The sequence below is a fragment of the Podarcis liolepis genome, assembly GCF_965112155.1.
Source record: "Podarcis liolepis genome assembly, chromosome: 4".
In the NCBI taxonomy this organism is placed as follows: domain Eukaryota; kingdom Metazoa; phylum Chordata; class Lepidosauria; order Squamata; family Lacertidae; genus Podarcis; species Podarcis liolepis.
In genome coordinates this window covers 94,155,112-94,174,538 of record NC_139558.1, presented here as the reverse complement: position 1 = coordinate 94,174,538, position 19,427 = coordinate 94,155,112, and the positions used below count along the sequence as shown (strand labels likewise).

The window sequence follows — 19,427 nt, the reverse complement described above, 5'->3', positions numbered from 1 at the left end:
CACCCTATGCATTCTTCATTTCATGGCTACTCTCATTGTCTGTCTGTATTATGCAACTCTCCACATAAAAATAAAAACCCTAGGGGTATATTTTATCATGCCACATGTGGTTTGACCATGTAACATTCTTTTAAAATCTCATCTCTTGTGTGTTTCTGCTGCAGTGATAAAGGAAAATAGGAAATTGCCTTCCATCTAGTTTCTGGCTGGCAGTAGCCAACCAGGGTCTCAACACAGAGGTCTTTTCCATCACTTGCTACCTGCTCTTTCTCACAGGAGATACCACAGAATGAACCTCTTGCCTGTGATTTATCAGGGGGCAGAGGGAAGACACACATTTTTAAAATGTTGACTTTATTCTCAAAAAAAGGCTAAAACTTTAGCAGCTTCTTTTTCAATGCAGAAGAGATCGCCTTGTCGGTGATCGGGCACAGCCTCCTAGAAGCACCTCGAGTAAAAGCAAGCCCTCTTTAAACAAAGGGTTGATACACAGAGCGCATCATGTATCCATGCCTTTTCACATGTTCCCCTTTCACCAGGGGAGATGCACCCGTCCAGTCCCCAGCAAACAGTGCCCATCCTTCTTCTGCACATAATTGAACTAATTAATACTAAATACAGAATAACCAGCGAATTAATACTAAAATTACAATCCATTGCAGGTCCATCATGAACCAGACAGTTCGCCCTTCCTTGCAGGGTAAGCGAGTCAACACCAAGATCTGAGGGAAAAAGCTGGCCATCTCTGCCCCTGTGATTCTTCTTCCAGCATCCAATTTGCAGAATCTGGTGCGTTCTTTGAGCATGGCACAAGAGGTGCAGTAACAATGGAGATGAGGGCAGGACACATTTCACACCGCTTCCAACTTTCGTGATTTGGGACTGAGGGGAATACCCAAGCCAAGAGTTTTACATACAGATACACACGCGCGCACACAGTTGAGCCCAGGAGAGCGCAGCGGACAAATTAGATGAACGACAATCGTGAGCCTGCAAGCGACTACATTATAAAGGAAGGCTTTTTGACAATGCAATTTGAATTTGCTTCTCAGGAGCTACAGCTTTGCAAGATGGTCGCAGCCTCAGTAAAGATCAGAACATGCGCTGCCATTATCTGTTTTATTCCTAAAGCATATAAAAACCCTATGAAATTGTGCGCTCGCTTCCCAATGAGAAATACATTTCCACAAATGGATTTGAGTCCAGTACCGTGGCGGCGGCTGCTTCTGCTTTAATTAAAAGCACGCTCAGTATCGATCCTTCTGCAGACTGTACTGTTGTTTTGGACAGCTATTATCAGGACTGATCTTGGGGTTTTACTCCTTTGGTAAGGTCTTCCTCACAATTTCTTTTTTACATTTAGCAGTGCACACCACGTGTGGCATCTGTGCTTAAAGTGGACACATGGATACATTTGGCCAGCCCCCCCAAAATCTCAGAATCCTTGTGTTGTAATATGCCTTTAAACAGACAACTCTATATTGCTGTCCAAATTCCCAAGTTACCCAGCATTCCAGTGAACCAGTCCTGGAGCTATTTCTGCTAACTCCCGAAATAATTAACTATATTCAAAACACCTTCATCGGGTCACTTCCGTAAGAGGGAAAGTGGGAACAGAAAGCTCCACTATATGCCAGGACGGTGCAAGAACGCTGATTTTAATTGCAAACTTCAGAACACTTATTTGTTCAGGTCAAGTTCGCAGAGGATTTTTAATACACCTCTTTAATAAGCTAAAACCAACTCTTTCAACCCACAGAAACGGCATCCAGGCAAAACGAGGCCTGTGGTGTATTTGTTTCTACCAGCAAAAAGGGTTTTTTTGTTTTTTTACAATTGGTGCTTCCTAGTGAACAGTTCCTGGCTTCTGTACAAAACAGAGTGGGCAGTTATGGATCGCATCTAAAATTTCGCCTGGGGTAAAAGTTAGCCAAACTATTAGTACCCAAAGAAGTGAGAGAGCCAATCTCCACTCTTGTTGGTTTCGAAATATTGGCATTTCTATTTTTAACTTTCATGTCGATAAAAGTGTATGGACCATGAGAGGCATTAACACTTATTTCCCACCCCCACCCCCCAAAAGAAACATATTTTCAGGGGCTGTGCCCTAGAAACCGAATGATTTGGGCCATATCTATATACACAGGTCATTGCTTAGCTGGCAGGCCAGGACAGCTGCATGATGGCTAATGTGCATTACACTTATTAAAAGGTTGGGGGGGGGGAGAGAAATGGTGCAAGAGAGAACTTGCATTACTTAGCAATTCCAAGGAAGTTTCCCTAGTTACTTCCTGGAAGTGAAACGAAGACCTGGCTTCCGCTTGCCATCGGATACCTAGAGCACCCTTGTGAATCCTCACCACCTCCAGATTATAGGGGAATTACATTTTTATATATATTTGTGTGTGTGTGTGTGTATATATCTTAAAAAAATTAAACCAGGTTATATTTCTGCTACGCTGACCCCGCAGGCGAAGTGGCCAGCCTGCCATGCTTCAAAGTTGTGAACCTGACGACATCCGCCAGTCAGATTGGGTTGAGGTGGCAGGAGCGGCCTTTGTCAAGACAGGCCTTGGCGAAAAGGAAGAGTCATAACCCTCGGGGGCTCGACTGGTCATCAGTTGAAATTGCAGCAAGTCAAATAGCTGATACTTTTCCCTTCCCCGGGCAACGGGGATTCCACATTGTTCACAAGCGTGTTTTGCCGCGCTTCGCTGATCAGCCGGCAAGCCAAGTCGAGAAAGAGTTTTTCCACGTTATCCGATTCTTTAGCCGAAGTCTCCAGATAGTACATGTCTTGGGCTTCGGAAAATTCCTCCGCTCTTTGTTGGGAGACTTCTCTTTTATCCGCTAAATCAATCTTGTTCCCTGCGTAAACAAAGCAGACGGAGGAGATTAGCTTGACTGCAAGGCAGCAGAAGCCAACGAAAACTAAAAACCCCACCCTACAGAGCAGGGGAGGCTGGTCCATTAGGATGAATGGGGCACTGACCCACCAACCCTCAGCTACCCCCCCACCTTGCCCGCCTTCTTATAACCAGCCCAGGCTGCTGGCTTCCTCCTTAGTCTCAGCCATGGGTGGGCAAACTAAGGCCCGGGGCCCGGATCTGGCCCAATCACCTTCTAAATCTGACCCACGGACAGTCCGGGAATCAGCATGTTTTTACATGGGTAGAATGTTTGCTTTTATTTAAAGCGCATCTCTGGGTTATTTGTGGGGCCTGCCTGGTGTTTTTACATGAGTAGAATGTGTGCTTTTATTTAAAACCCATCTCTGGGTTATTTGTGGGGCATATGAATCCGCTCATATGTTTTTTTCAAAATATAGTCCAGCCCCCCACAAGGTCTAAGGGATAGTGGACCGGACCCCTGCTGAAAAAGTTTGATGACCCCTCTCAGCATTGCCTTTGCAGAACTCAGCAGGGAGGAGGGGGGCACAAAACCAGAATTTATATCTCCCACTTCCAGATTTGTCATCCACACCCCACGTTCCCAGGTATGGGCACTACTGCAACCCAAAGGGGCTGGGCAGCAGCTCTGCACGCCTCCCATTTTCTCTCCTTGTCCGTATTCAAGGGGTAAATGTGTTTCACACTGTTAGGCTGCAGGCACAAAGCCAATGAGAAGCAGCCGAGGTGCCATTGCAGCTGGCCAGTTGCCCTAACTAAACCCCAAAAGTTGATAACTAGCTCATCTTGGAGTGGTAGCACTGTAGAGTTGGTTAGCACCACCCTCTGCAATGCAGGAATCTCAACTAAAGCATCTGCCTTCTATCATCAAGTCCAATTATTTCAAACAGGAAAGAAAGCCTTAAGTTTGGTTGTAGTTTTTTAAAACAACAACAACAACAAAAAGTGGTCAATATAGCTATGTACAATCCCTGGTGCCCATTTTGTACCCCTGTCCTAACACACTTAAAGGACTGGAAGAGGCTCCATTTGAAAAGGAGGCAGAGGAGACGATGCGGTCGGGCATGGGGAATTGTCTAGCCAGTGAGCCCTCCTGGTAGTGGTTGGGGGGGGTGTATGTATGTGAGTGAGTGAGTGAGTGAGTGAGTGAGTGAGTGAGAAACACATTACTTTTCTGGGTGATCAGAATAACATTTCAGTGCCGAAAGAGCAGGTAGATGCAACCACGGGTTTCTGAGCTACTAGTGGGGGCTGCAACAAAATATTGCCATGCAGGATACTCCAGTTCTGGAGACTCCATTTGATTCTCCCTCCCCATCTGCTCCCTCGGTCCTCACAAAGAAAAGCATTCCATGGCCACTGAGCTAATGCATTTCTCATTCAGCTATGTTTTTGGGGAAGCTGTTCCTCCCTTCCCCTTTTGCACTGTTTCCCTAAAGGGTGGTGTGGGTTTTTTGGGTACGGGCAAATCTTGGGGTTTCCCTGAGCCTGCAGATGCTTCCTTCCTGTGCACAGATACTGGTGTTTTGCCTGCATAAGCAACGTCAGTCACCTCTGCATGCTGGAAACTGAAGACGTGGTCTCGTGCGGTTTCTCCAATTGATTGATAACAGATGAAATGCAGCTCAGCTGCAATCCTGAGACTGGGGAGGGAGTCCCCTTAAATGAGGGGCTTGCGTCCAAGAAAACGGGCATGGGGAGCAAGCTGCTCGGTTAAGAAAACGCTGCAATTTGTGGGCTTGCCATCATGACATACAAAACTCCTAAGAGAGGTGAAGCATGGAAGTCTGGACTCTCTTTCTCCTTCCTTCCCTGCTCTCCTTGGAAGTGACCAGCCCTGTCTGCATGCAGCCTCTTTACTACTCCAATATAATCTGCCAACGGCAATCAACAGCTCTATAAAACTGCTCCAGGAGCCGTTTTGAGACCTTGGGCCTCCATATCCTTGCTAAAAATCGCTGGCATTAAGCCTAGCGCAGCGCATAGCTGTGTCCAAAGAAGGCAGGCCACACATATCTCCCTTCTGCCAATGCTTCCAATGGCCCTGTGCTCCGACTCCCCCTGCCCAACTCTGCCACCCATGGATTTGCTATTAAGGCTCCATTTGCATCAATGCCTCTTACCCACTAGGACGGTGATGACCTTATTGCTGGCGTACTGCTCTATCTCCCGCAGCCACTCTGGGAGGCATCGGAAGGACTCTTCGCAGGTGATGTCATAGGTCAGTATTAATGCATTAGCACTGCGATAGTAACTTTGAGTAATGGACCGAAATCGCTCTTGTCCTGCCGTGTCCCAGATCTGCAGCTTTTTTTCCCATAACAAGGGAGGAAAAATGATTGGGGTGGGTGGGTGGGAAGGAGAAAGCGACTGCATTAGTACAAAATCCTCAATTAGAATGTCTCATTGACCCCAATTTCCTTCCCGAGAATGTCTCAACGTAGGCAATATTTCTTCCGTATGCCACCCGATAAACCCAACCCCATTTTAAGAATGTCGAAAAGTGCCTTGCTGGATCTGTTTAAAACAAGGTTGTATTACATGTCAAAAGGCCCACGGCTTCACCCTGAATTTTATTAGGAGAAACGGAAGGGATGGATCGCTCTCTCTTAGCTCCTTCCATGATTCGTGATGGTATAAACTTCTATTGTGCCTTGTCTACTTTATGACACGGACACAACCCTTTCTGCATTTTGAGATTTACAACAGGAGGCATGAAGCTGACTCTTGGGCTAGGGTATTTGAGGGGGGGTTGTTGAGAGGGGGGCTGTCGCTGTTAATGATACTAATTTTTGTATCTTTATTTTAGATCTTCTGAATTTTATGGGGAAATTGTTTAATTTTGGTTGTGTATTTTTGATACTTTATTGTTTATTACTACTTTTGTTATGTCTGTAATTATGTAATTCTTTTAAAGCCACCTTGAGCGTGGTTTCATCTATGGAAAAGCAACATACAAATAAAATTATGTATGTATGCATGACATCCCCGGTGATTCTCCTTGGAAGCAGCCTCATGTGGATACTGCATATGCGTGCAAAGTGATGGGGGAATGTAACTGGGCAGGTGGGCAGCCCTTCTGGGACTGGGATAAGGAACGGGCTGCCCACCAGAAAAGGTTCCCTACCCTTGCCCTACAACAACTTAGGGCCCCTCCAGACTGGTAGGTGGTCCCCCCCCCCCCCCGGGTGTATTCTGCAACATGTCATTGAATCCAACAATATTGCATTAGTGCTGGATTTATACTGCACAGTCCACATATCACTCTACTCTATTAGTTGCTCTACAATGCTCCCCCAGAAAACTTGCCATACATCCGTACGGAAATCGGGAAAATGTCTTAGACGTATGGGAGCCCATAAAGCAATTTTGCCCAAAAAGCTCAACGACTTTGGCCCCCTCCCCTCCCAAAAAGCTTAACAACTTTTCTGTCCATAGTTACAGTGTTTTAAATATGGCAACCCTAGAATATAAGATATTTCAGCAGGAAGTTAAGGGACATGCACCAATCTGAAGCAAAGCAGGGTGTCCTTCTGAAAACCTTTGCAGGTGCAAATATTGCTGAAAGTGAGAGCATGTATAACCAACCTAATAGCATAATAGGCACAAATAATATTGAATGCACAATAAAAAGAGTGTCTGGAGGGGCCCTTAGGCAATCTGCACTTACCATGCTATAGCAACCATTCACAATACCCCTTCCAAAGCCGCCAATATACGTTTCCGAGCACAATTCAAAGTGCTGGTGTTGACCTTTAAAGCCCTAAATGGCCTCGGCCCAGTATACCTGAAGGAGCGTCTCCACCCCCATTGTTCTGCCCGGACGCTGAGGTCCAGCGCCGAGGGCCTTCTGGCGGTTCCCTCATTGCGAGAAGCAAAGCTACAGGGAACCAGGCAGAGGGCCTTCTCAGTAGTGGCGCCCGCCCTGTGGAACGCCCTCCCATCAGATGTCAAAGCGATAAATAACTACCTGACATTTAGAAGACATCTTAAGGCAGCCCTGTTCAGGGAAGTTTTTAATCTGTGATACTTTACTGTATTTTGGTTTCTATGGAAGCCGCCCAGAGTGGCTGGGGAAACCCAGCTAGATGGGCGGGGTACAAATAATAAATTATTATTATTATTATTATTATTTACTTATAGGTTGCCAGCTAAGCCCAGTAGTAGAGGCCATTTGTTAGACTCTGGATCGCCAACATTCACCTCCAACATGCAAAGCAAACGCCAGGAGGGATTTTCAGTAGAGAGAAGCCACAGGTGGGAGAGTGAGATGCTTAACCCCTAGCCTCCCAGCCACTTTCCTCTACAATCTCTTTCTTAGTTGCTTTCTCCCAATTGATTGGGAAACCTGATCTTTGGTTCATAGGAGGTGGGGGGCAGAGGATGAGGCAGAGTGAAAGACAGGGGAAATGAGATCCTTCTATGGGAATCCACACTGCTGCCACAGGGAAGTTCCATATGAAGGGGAAACTCATAGGACGCAGAGTTTTCATACATCACACAACATGGCGCCAATATGAGAGTTCCAATCCCAAGATCCCAGGGTCATTGACCTGAGTGGTCATATATTTTAACAGAGAAAACTGTTTTTCCTTATGTCAAATCAACTCAAAGTGGAGGGAAAAAACCAAGCAAACCCTTACCTTTACTTTTTCACCATTGATCTCCACTGTCTTAATCATAAAGTCAACGCCGATTGTGGCACCTTGCCCTGGTGGAAAAAGACCCTTGAGAAGGGAAAACAAACATTGTTCATAAAACATTTTCAGCATAAGGAATGTTGGACATTTCACACTGCCGTTGTCCTAGTGGAAGAATCTTGTGAACACCGATCAATGTTCTGACTTGAGGCTCTGTGTCATTACATGCCTCTTCTGAATCTCTTCTTTACGGAAGGCTAGAGGGAAATTTTCAGATTTCCTGCAACAGTAGAATTTTGCTCAAGGCAACAGCCCTGCAGCATAATGGCAATCAATGAAGCACCACCAACAGGTCCAATTCTAGGTTTTTTGCAGGCAAGGAGGCATCATTCAGTGGCTGGGGAACGTGGCCAAGGAACTGACATCTGCCGTTCCGTGCACAGATGGTCTCCAGAGTCCCTTGGGGACACTGTCCTCCCTTCGTAAAACGCATGGTCAATACTCTCCTGAGCTGCACACTTTGGATTTCATTTGGATTTCTCGTACACTGTTTTCCCTCGTCCAGCTCAGAGGAACCACTTCACAACCCCCCCCCCCCAAGCTACTGTTCTGCGGCCGGTTTTTCAGAAGATGGGGGAACCAAGTTGTGCAAATCCCATCTGACATGGAGGACCAGCCCAACGGAGCAAAAGAATAATAATGTTTGGAAGCTATGAGAGGTAGCTGAAAAGCCCAGTATTTCTCAAAAGCGAAATATGTGCAGATTCTCTCTCACCTCCCCCCAACTTTTTATACAGAAGAGATGTTTGGGTGGTTTTGTTTTCCCCCCGTGTGCGCAGCAAGCAAGATTTATGTTCCTTGCAAAGGAACACAAATCACCTGGCGATGTCTCCCAGAAACCACCAAATCACAGCGAGTTCGGTCAGTCTGCAGTGCTCCCAGCAGAATTTTAAGTCGGCGCTGTTGGAACAGAGCAAGCAAGCAAGCAAAGCACCAGCTGCCTCTTTTGTTAGCTCTGCGCCACAACTTGTTCCTCTTGTTGTGTTGGACACCTCCATCCCTCGGAACACTTACAGGGACGGGCTGTGGAGTGGATAAGCTGGTGTTCTGATTCCCCACCCCCACTTCCCCAGGGGTGGGGGGTCAACTTCGCTCCATCCCCCATGGCAGGCTGCCCATAGAAAAGAGAATATTTCCAGGCACATTCTTTGAAAGGTCTCCACGGGGAAGAAGTGCTGACTGTTTAAAATGCAGAACTGCCAAGAAACATTCTGTGCGTTACGCAACCACTCGGCAAGAACTTCCTTTCTACCAGGCAAATGCAATGTTGCCGCTGACCCTTTCAATGTCTTCTTGCACAGAAAGGGAAGGGGAAAGCCAGTTTTCTGTTATTACTTTCCTTCCCCCAAAGTGGCATCACCTGCTCATAGAAATATAACAAGAGCCCATCTGGGTCTGCATCCGAGAGGAAGTCTGCAGCACAACAGAACACTCCCCTGCAACTTAGTCATCTAGTCCCACCCCCCAGGCCCAGACAGAGGGGGGGCCATATGCGCCACTTGGCCCAGGCCTCCGATTCCAAAGGGGGCCTGAGTCAGCATATTCACAATCGCAATAACTATATTTTCCATTTTGTCTTTATATGCAGATATGGTTAAAGGCTTGAAATAAAATTATTTGTCAGCATAACTTTTGTGAAAATTATTTATATACAGTCATACCTTGGGTTGAATACGCTTCATGTTGAGCATGTTCGAGTTGCGCTCCGCGGCAACCCGGAAGTAACGGAGCGCGTTACTTCCGGGTTTCGCCGCTCGCCATGCGCAGACACTCAAAATGACGTCACCTGCATGCGCAGAAGCGGCGAAAAGAGATGCGCATGTGCGCAAATGTGCCGTCACCAGTTACGTTTGCTTCTGGATGTGAACGGGGCTCTGGAACGGATCCTGTTCGCATCCCAAGATACCACTGTACTTACTTATTTATAAGACTTCAGCTATCCCCAGGGTAAAAAAAGGGGGGCACATTATCTACCTGGCCCGGGCCTCTGCCTGGCTCTGCAAGCCCCTGCAACCCCCCAGCGATGCAGGAACCACAGCTAAAGAATCTCCAGTGGATGCCCATCCATCCTCTGTTTAAAAACCTCCAAGTTCCTGTTTGATGCTGCAATCCTCAAATGAGGTGCATGGTCCAACAGGATTTCCCCAGCCTGTCTTCACCCATGAAGTTCATCCTGCCCCAAAACCCAGCAGCAGCAGCAGCACAAGCAGCAGCAGAGACTGCAGTTCAAAGATGGAGAGCCTGCAGCCCTTCAAATGCGGTTGGACTCCAACTCCCATCATCCCGGGCAAGAGGCCAATCTGGTTGGGGATGATGGGAGTTGGAATCCAGAAACATATGGAGGTCGCCAGACTGGCCACCCTGATACAAGAATATGGGAACACCCAGAAGGTCACAGGCAAGCCACTCCTGCGTTGGCTGATGCTCTCTCTTACTATATGATGGTACAGTCCTGTCTTTTACCCTCGCCAGATTCAACGTTCTCCCTTCTGCCTTACTTCAGGGCAGATTTGAGGGTAAACCATATACAGCACGGGTCTGCCCTTGTGGCTCGTTGGAAGTTGAAACTGCTCCACACGTACTATTACGTTGCCGTTTTTATGAGGATATACGTTTGACTTTTATTACACCTGTTTTGCAAAAGTCCAGGAAAGTATCGGAACTCCATAGTTTAAAACTACTGTTAGAGGACAAGAATCCCAAGACTACATTAAATGTAGCCAAATTCTGTGTGTCTGCAATCCATCGCAGGAAGCAAGTGGTATCCCATAATGACCAAACCCCTAAATGTTAACTACAGGGAGCACGCTAATAATTAATTTTAATTTTTATATTTAAATCCTTGTTATATTCATATTGTCCTTTGTATTTCTGATATTTTTTTATGATCTGCGATATTGTGTGTGTTGCGGCTGGTCTGTGACCGTATTGAAATTCATTCATTCATACAATCCTGTCTCATACCAGGAGAAGATGGCCGAGGTTCTCCTGGGTCCTAGCTCCTTCCTCCTGTGCACTAACACACACATATATGAATGTGCTGTGTACACATCTGTCCTGTCCTTCTCGTACGCCCAAAGCATCAACAACCCTGAAATGCCACCTTACCTGAGTAAACCGCCGCACTAAGCAGGTCTTCCCCACGCCAGCGTTCCCAATTAAAACTATCTTGAAGAGAAAGTCATAATCTTCCATACTCATTTACACAGCTGCAAGGGAAAGGAAAACAAGGAATTAAAAAAGAAATCCCCAAAGGGCTTCCGTTGCAGCCAGTCTTCTCCAAAGGGCTTTAACTCCTGCTGGTTAAAAGAGCACCAGGTTTCTAGTTAAGCTCCCTGGAATCCACCGGCGACACAGAATCAGAAGCAAAATACATAAAGGAGGGACGTTAGAAGACCCAGTGACTTATTTCATTATTGACAGACTTTGATCCTCCAGGTATTCAAGGCAAAGGTCACTGCGGTATTGGCAATTTCTCACCAGAACACAGAAGTCATGGCAGCGCATGAACCCAGGAACTACTGTTGCCTGTGATCTGGTAACCTCTAGGTTAGATTACTGCAACGTCTTGTATGTAGGACTGCACCTGAATTTGGCAACCAGGTTGCTCACTGGGCCAAAACGGTTTGAGAATACCACACTAATCTTGGCCTGACTTTACTGGCTGCCAATTAGCTTCCAGGCCCAATTCAAAGTGCTGGTTTTGACCTATAAAGCCTTAAAGGGCTCAGGACTGCAATACCTCAAGGACCGCCTCTCCCCATATAAAGCGACCCAGATTGTGTTATCATCCTCTGAGACCCTTCTTTGTGTGTCTCCTCCACATGAGGTCCAGAGGGTGGCAACACGAGAACGGGGTCTTTTCTGTGGTGGCTCCCCAGGGAGGTTTGTCTGCAGCCTTCATTATACACCTTTAGGCTCCAGGTGAAAACGTTCCTCTTCAACATGGCCTTGAGTAAATGACATTCGATGCCCTTTTAAATGTGTTGTGGGAGCAGGGATTGCTGTTTGTTGTTCTTATTTTCACTACGAATTTTGTGGTTTCTGTATTGTAATTTTATATTTTGAACTGCCCTGAGATCTGTGGATGAGGGATGGTATGCAAATCTAATAAACAATAATATAGTTCCCTTATACAGCAATCAGAACAACAGTTCCCAAACTCCTTTGGGCCACCAACCCTTTGGTTTCATGAACCTATCCCCAGTTCCCCCTAGCCTGCAAAAAGCATTATTCAGAATAGCAGTCTGAACAACCTGCTACGGAAGATGATAACACAATTTTTAAAAAATCAAAACAGTAACAAGCAATTGCACATTTTATTCAAAATCCAATTAAAACTACGAAGTTTAATTAATTCAACAACACTGGTGAACTTGATCCATTGATACCAGTTTTTCAAAGCCTGATAGTCATTTACAACTCCAGCGTCCCCCCTAGGTAATCCCCACCCACCCACTTTGAGAACCATTGATTCAGACCATTGGGCCATCTTGCCAGCAATGGCTCCTCAATCTGCCCCAGGTTCTCAGGGAGAGAGAGGTCTTTGACAGCTCTGGTTATGTTGGCCTTCAACTGCCTCAACAGACAATGGAGTCCGCCTCCAGAGGTGAAGTCAAACCACTGCATTAGCAGCATCTAAGTGATCTCCCCGGGGCACAAGCCTGGGCATTGAGTATGGAGGTCCTGGGCAGCCCGGATGACAAGACCCCCCCCCCCAGACTCGCTGATATGGTCCAAAGGAAAGGAAAGCAAGATTTCTGGCACCAGCTGGGATGCAGGATTTCCCAGAAGGAGGCGTACAAGGGTACCAGAGATCTTTTTACCTAGAGATGCTGGAGAGAAGGTGGTACGAAGGGCCATATCACACATTTATAAAGGTTCCCATGGATGGATCAGTATTAGAAACTGGAATAGAAAAGCTAGGAGCCAAATGGCTCCTGGGAGCTGGGTTGTGGGCACCAAAACAGAATGTCTAGTTGCCATTTTGGGAGGGGGGAGAGAGTCAGCAACACTTTATTTATTATTTTGATAAGCATGAACTAATACGCAATTCACCTAAGTGACACATTGTTAATATCACATTTTTTAACAGAAATTGTTAATACATGTTTAATGTGTTTACCACAAAAAATATTGGTACCATGCTTTAGTTTCCAAAACACTCTACTCTCTGTTGTTAAACTCCTTAACATATACAGTGGTACCTTGGGTTACAGACGCTTCAGGTTACAGACACTTCAGGTTACAGACTCCACTAACCCAGAAATAGTACCTCAGGTTAAGAACTTTGCTTCAGGATGGGAACAGAAATCACACAGCGGCGACGTATGTCATATGTCAGGAGTGCTCTGATGGTGTTTCCTGCTTGGCAGGGGGTTGGACTCGATGGCCCTTGTGGTCTCTTCCAACTCTATGATTCTATGATTCTATGACGTGCCGGCAGTGGGAGGCCCCATTAGCTAAAGTGGTGCTTCAGGTTAAGAACAGTTTCAGGTTAAGAACGGACCTCCAGAACAAATTAAGTTCTTAACCCGAGGTACCACGGTACTTTGAGGCTTCAAAGCACATACGTTTCAGTAATCCTTGACAGTCAGCCAGGTGCAAAAAATGGCACCCAGGCTTTTTGAGGTGCTCGCAAATGAAGAATCTTTAGGTGTGAAATGCGCCTGGCGCCCTGCTAATTTCGAACCCTGGGGTGGATATGGAAAGCACGTGGTAGCCCCCCTCTGGAGCCAACTTTGTCATCTCAACCTCGTCATACGAACATGACTGCAACTGGACTTTGGCTACAGCCAACTCACTTCTCGCCTGTTGCTGTTTCTATCCTTCAGTAACAGTGATGCAATACAGATGCAGCCCTGTGTCACACTCAGTGCTCAGTGTCCCTCGGGCAGCTCGAGGTATAAAACCTCAGACGGCAGCTCCTGGGCGTCGTTCAACTTTTTGTCTATAACTGCACCGAAGCCACAGGATGGTTTTGGAAGAAGGCCTTCGGTTTCCCTCTTCTAAACACAGGAAGTGAATTCAGTGTTTAAAGCAGTAAGAAGAGCCCTGGTGGCTCAGACTGAAGGTCTATCTAGTCTGCTTCCCACAGCAGCCCCCAACCAGATGCCTCCAGGAAGACCAAAAGCGGGAAGTGGTGCAAAGCCCTCTCTCGCTGTTCTTCTCCAGCATCTGGTACTTGGAAGCATGCGGCCTCTGATTCTGGAAGTAGTATTCTGCACAGTCAGCTCGGTATCATGGTTAGAGTGTTTAGCTATGACCTGGGAGATTAGGGTTCGAATCCCCACTCAACCATGAAGCTCCCTGGGTGACCTTGGGCCGTCCACTGTCTCTCAGCCTAAACTACCGTATTTTTCGCTCTATAAGACGCACCAGACCACAAGACGCACCTAGTTTTTGGTGGAGGAAAACAAGAAAAAAAATATTCTGAATCTCAGAAGCCAGAACAGCAAGAGGGATCGCTGCGCGGTGAAAGCAGCAATCCCTCTTGCTGTTTTGGCTTCTGTTATAGCTGCGCAGCCTGCATTCGCTCCATAACACACACACACATTTCCCCTTACTTTTTAGGAGGGAAAAAGTGAGTCTCATAGAGCAAAAAATACGGTACCTTGCAGGGTTATTGTGAGAACCACATACACCATCTAGAGCTCCTTATCCTCCACAAATATGTCTTAAATCCCCGTTCAAAGCAGCCCAGAGATGTTCACGCATACCTTGTGGCAGCAAATTCCATATGGGCTGCGTGAAGATCACCTCCTTCTTGGTCTATCCCGAACTCCCGCCAACGTTCAGCGTCACTGAATGACCCTGGGCTCTAATATTGTAAAAGAAATCTCTCTCTGTTCGCTTCATCCACTCTGCCCATTATCTTGAATGTTCCGTTTTATTATGTCTACTTGTTTGATTTTATTGGTATTGCAGTCATAACAGCCTCAGCCAGAAGCCAACATCACTTTTGACTTTCAGGCATCTCCTGAATATTTTTTATTTAAATGGCAGCAGGCCTTTGTGGCTGTTTAATTAGCCAGTCACTTTAATGATTATTTGTAGTATTATTACTATTACTATTACTATTACTATTATTATTATTATTATTATTATTATTATTATTATTATTATTTGTTATACACCACCCTGATAATTCATGATACAGCAGTAAAGGAATGCTTTTATGAATGAATAAAATAAATAAGAAAGATTATGAATATGTAAACCACTCAGTGTGTTAAAAAAATGGTAAATAAATCTTGTAAAATATCAATATACTGTATACCAACCCTCTGTGAACCCTGCCTTAGTCAGCCCAAAACTAGAAAAAACCAAATGCCTTTAGTGTTTCCTCTAGGGTAACGGCTCTCAATTAGCTAAGCACTGTTTTTCAAAAGCCAAGTTATGGACCCCCTACTTTTGAAAATCTTGACATCTCTTTGCCAGTTTTTATCATGTGAATGGTGCCACCATACCTTCCAACATTCCCCAGTGCAAAACTGGGCCATGCTCCCATGCGAGTCACATGACCCGTGCGAAATCACAGCCCCCCAAAATAGGATGTCCCCATCCAAGCTCTCTGAGGTCTGCTTGGATCTTCGTAGTTTCATATAATTTAGGGCTATCCACAAACCAAAAAAACCTCACTGCTCTTTCCTGTCTCCACTTCCAGTCCGCTTTAACAAATAAAAACAATAGGGTCTTGCGCACTTGGGAAATGATCTAATTCAGCGTGGTCTGGGATTTCAAAAAATAAACACAGGTAACATTCGCGAGTCCATCAACTATAGTGAAGAAGATTCAATCATGTGCGAGGAAAAGCTTTTACAGTGGCACCTCGGGTTAAGTACTTAATTTGTTCCGGAGGTCTCATGCTGCCGCTGTGCCACCGGATCACAATTTCTGTTCTCATCCTGAAGCAAAGTTCTTAACCCGAGGTAGTATTTCTGGGTTAGCGGAGACTGTAACCTGAAGCGTCTGTAACCTGAAGCGTCTGTAACCCGAGGTACCACTGTAGAAGCATACCGCTAGCAGCAGCGCTGTGCCTGAGTTAATCAACTGCAGTAAACAAGATTAAATTAGCAAGGGTGGAGAAGTCCTTAGGGTACAGCAAAATCCCAACCCTTTGAAGCCGAAAGCTGGATTTGCAGGGCATCACATTAGAGATCATTATAGCTTGCAGAAGCCTTAAGAAGGTAAGAAGAGCCTGCTGGATCGGACCAATGGCCCAGCTACTCCAGCGTCCTGTTCTCACGGTGGCCAACCAGATGCCCCACCAAAGCCCTCTCTCTTCCTGTGGTTTCCAGCAACTTGCATTCAGAAGCATTACTACCTCCAGCCAAGTGGGCAGAGCACAGCCATCCATGTTTAGTAGCCATTGAGAGCCTTGTCCTCTGTGAATTTGCCTTGCATTTAAGCACTAGCCTGGTAGCCAAATGGGACGTGGGTGGCGCTGTGGGTTAAACCACAGAGCCTAGGACTTGCCGATCAGAAGGTCAGTGGTTCGAATCCCCGCGACGGGGTGAGCTCCCGTTGCTCGGTCCCTGCTCCTGTCAACCTAGCAGTTCGAAAGCACATCAAAGTGCAAGTAAATAGATAGGTACCGCTCTGGCGGGAAGGTAAATGGCGTTTCCTTGCGCTGCTCTGGCTCTTCAGAAGCGGCTTAGTCATGCTGGCCACATGACCCGGAAGCTGTACGCCGGGTCCCTTGGCCAATAAAGCGAGATGAGCACCGCAACCGGAGAGTCGGCCACGACTGGACCTAATGGTCAGGGGTCCCTTTACCTTTACAGCACTAACTGTCAGCAGATCTCCAGAGTTTCAGGCAGGGACGTCTTCCAGCTTGTTCCTGGAGATGCTGGGGACTGAGTCTGAGGCCTTTCTGCATGCAATGTAGATGTTCTACTGCTGAACTACATCTGTTCCCCGGCAGTTCTAAGGCTTGCTTCATCTTCTGAGATGATTGTTGGGTGGGATGGAAGCTGTATGTTGATCTATATCATAGAATCAGAGTTGGGACAGATCATCTAGTCCAACCCCCTGCAATGCAGTTGTCCCATACAGGGATTGAACTTGCAACCTTGGCGTTATCAGCACTGGTAGCCAAAGGTGAACAGGAATGGCATGCAGGCAACAATTTACATCTGATGTGGATGTTACATCAGCTGCGCATGAGCCTCTTTGCGCTTTTTCCCACCCTTCCCCTTGACTGTGCGTGACTGACTGCTCTTCAGCTATTGCATGTGTCAGGGCCACACAGATAAGGGTGATCCTTTGTCCCTGTCTGTGCAGACACAGGGGGGAAGGACACCCAGAACAAAAATACTAAGGGGGTGTGGGAGAACTAAGCTGGTTTTATTGGAAGCAGAAGGCAAAGAGCAGCCAAAACACATTCTGAAAAGGAGAAGGGAGGGGGGAGAGAGAGAGAGAGATGGAAACACCCATCTGCAAAGTCTAAATATTTCTTGGAAATCTTTCTGGCTGCTGCAGACGCATTTCTGGCCTCTGGAATGTGGCGTCAGGGTTGTTACAAACCCTCACAGCTGGCCAGAACAATCAGCTCCCTTGGAAAAGATTGCCAAAGGTCCAGGGCAAATAGAAAACCAACAGGCCCTTTGACCCAGCTGGACAATTGCTACAAAGCATACTGATGAAAAGACTGGCTTTTGGGAATACTATAAAAACAGCTGAAGCACTGCTTCAGAAAACGGGGGTGGGAGGGCAAGAAAGAGCAAGGCCCCGCCAGGTTTAGATTTCTTCTCCCCTACAAAGCAAGTCAGGGACTAGATGGATTCAAGCTATATAAATATAAGCCCTATCACATGGCCATAAAATTCTGCAATAAGAGCCAAATTATGTGCTGTTCCAGAAATCCATTATTCTGCTATTGCTACCTGTTTGGCTATGCAGAGCAATAGAATCCCACCTGTTGAGTGCTGGGGGTCAGATTCAGCATTCGATTTTCATTAGTTTGTTTTCAGTCGTGAGGACCAGGAACTTGTGTCAAATTCTGTGCTTGCAGAAAAGTGTAAGCGTCACTCTCCATTTATGATTGTGTACGTTTTGTTGCATTTGCAACCCGTGTTTCTCCCAGCAATGAACCCAAGGCAACGTACATGTTTCTCCCATGCAGTCTCCCATCCAGGCACTGACCCAACCCGGACCTGCTTAGCATCTGCAAGGTGTTCACCTCCTCTGCCTTCAGACCACACCCTGGGATCTTACGCTGCAGAGATCTCTGCAGTGACTAACCCCATCTCTTCTAGCGTTCACCTGGAATGTTGCTGCTGTCAGGAGGCCAGATGTTTGGCTATGAACAGCTGCTGACAGGACACAACAGAGCAGTCCAGCTCCATGCCTCTTCCAAACCACCACCGCAGCTCCGAGGCTCAAGGGTGTCAGAAAAAGCACGTCTCAAAACATTTCCCCGGTTTGGGCAGACTTACTCCAGGATGTTGTCTAGACAAAGGAACTGAATGCCTCCCCTCTCTCTTTGCACCCCAGGCGTGTACAGGGAAGGAAGGAACCTGGGCTCCGTGTCCCTCACCAGGCTACACGCCGGCGTGCAGAATATCTGCCCAGGAACAGGAACGCAAAGAGGAGGAGTCAGAGGGAGCAGCCAGGCTGTCGGTCAGCCAGAGCTTGCATGCTGCTTGTGGAGAAAAGGCAGCATCAGAGCATCTCTGATTCCGCTCTGAGGTGGCTGGCTGCAGAAAAGGGAGGAGAGGGGGAAATGTAGAAAATAAAGTTTTCAGATGTAGAGTGGTACCTCAGGTTACATACGCTTCAGGTTACAGACTCCGCTAACCCAGAAATAGTGCTTCAGGTTAAGAACTTTGCTTCAGGATGAGAACAGAAATCGTGCTCCGGCGGCGCAGCGGCGGCAGGAGGCCCCATTACCTAAAGTGGTGCTTCAGGTTAAGAACAGTTTCAGGTTAAGTACGCACCTCCGGAACGAATTAAGTACTTAACCCGAGGTACCACTGTAATAGAGCCTGCAATGCTAACTCACTATGTGTGTGTGAGAGAGAGGGAAGGGGGCCGGCAGCACCATGGGCATGTGGCTCTTTTTGCTGAGGGAGGACATCTCTTGCAGAATTGTGGGGGGTTTGATGGCTACACACTAGCCAGGCTTTAACTTTTTTTACTCATTTATTACATCTCTCCCAACACTTACTCCAAAGAGCTCCGCTCAGAACACAGGGTTCTCCCCAACACACACAATTTTTTTTATTTTTTATTTTTGCCCTTTCTGGGCTCTTTTAGGGCAGTTTCTACCATTTTAAAAGTCACTTCTGGGTTTGACATGATGCACGCATGCATGGGTTGTGCGTCAATTGGGTGAACGTAAATGGGGAGTTAGGGACATGGGTGGCGCTGTGGGTTAAACCACAGAGCCTAGGACTTGACGATCAGAAGGTCGGCGGTTCGAATCCCCGTGACGGGGTGAGCTCCCGTTGCTCGGTCCCTGCTCCTGCCAACCTAGCAGTTTGAAAGCACCTCAAAGTGCAAGTAGATAAATAGGTACCGCTCCGGTGGGAAGGTAAACAGCGTTTCCGTGCACTGCTCTGGTTCGTCAGAAGCAGCTTAGTCATGCTGGCCACATGACCCAGAAGCTGTATGCCGGCTCCCTCGGCCAGTAAAGTGAGATGAGCGTCACAACCCCAGAGTCGGCCACGACTGGACCTAATGGTCAGGGGTCTCTTTACCACTTTAAATGAGGAGATGCCTGTGTAGCAAGCTTGGGGAGAAATGTTCCAGGTTTTGCAGACAGGTAGTGCGTGTGGGTTTCTTCAGCACCTGAATTTCCAAGTGTCGCAAGTGC

The 19,427-nt window shown here is 46.8% G+C and overlaps 1 protein-coding gene across 2 annotated transcripts in view; it reads right to left on the bottom strand.

Moving 5' to 3' along the window:
* Window positions 1-337: 337 nt before the first annotated feature.
* RAB30 (RAB30, member RAS oncogene family) overlaps window positions 338-19,427 on the bottom strand; it is a 42,043-nt gene continuing 22,953 nt past the window's right edge. The window contains exons 2-6 of one of the 2 annotated variants that reach the window (XM_083500041.1): window positions 10,408-10,818; window positions 9,341-10,098; window positions 7,553-9,270; window positions 5,033-5,216; window positions 338-2,868 (exon numbers count right to left, since the gene is read on the bottom strand). In XM_083500041.1, the coding sequence (XP_083356167.1) occupies window positions 2,618-2,868; window positions 5,033-5,216; window positions 7,553-7,681 (564 nt within the window). In that variant the 5' untranslated portion in view covers window positions 7,682-9,270; window positions 9,341-10,098; window positions 10,408-10,818 and the 3' untranslated portion in view covers window positions 338-2,617. The remainder of the gene's footprint in view (window positions 2,869-5,032; window positions 5,217-7,552; window positions 9,271-9,340; window positions 10,099-10,407; window positions 10,819-19,427) is intronic. The other variant, XM_083500040.1, reaches the window with a different exon arrangement.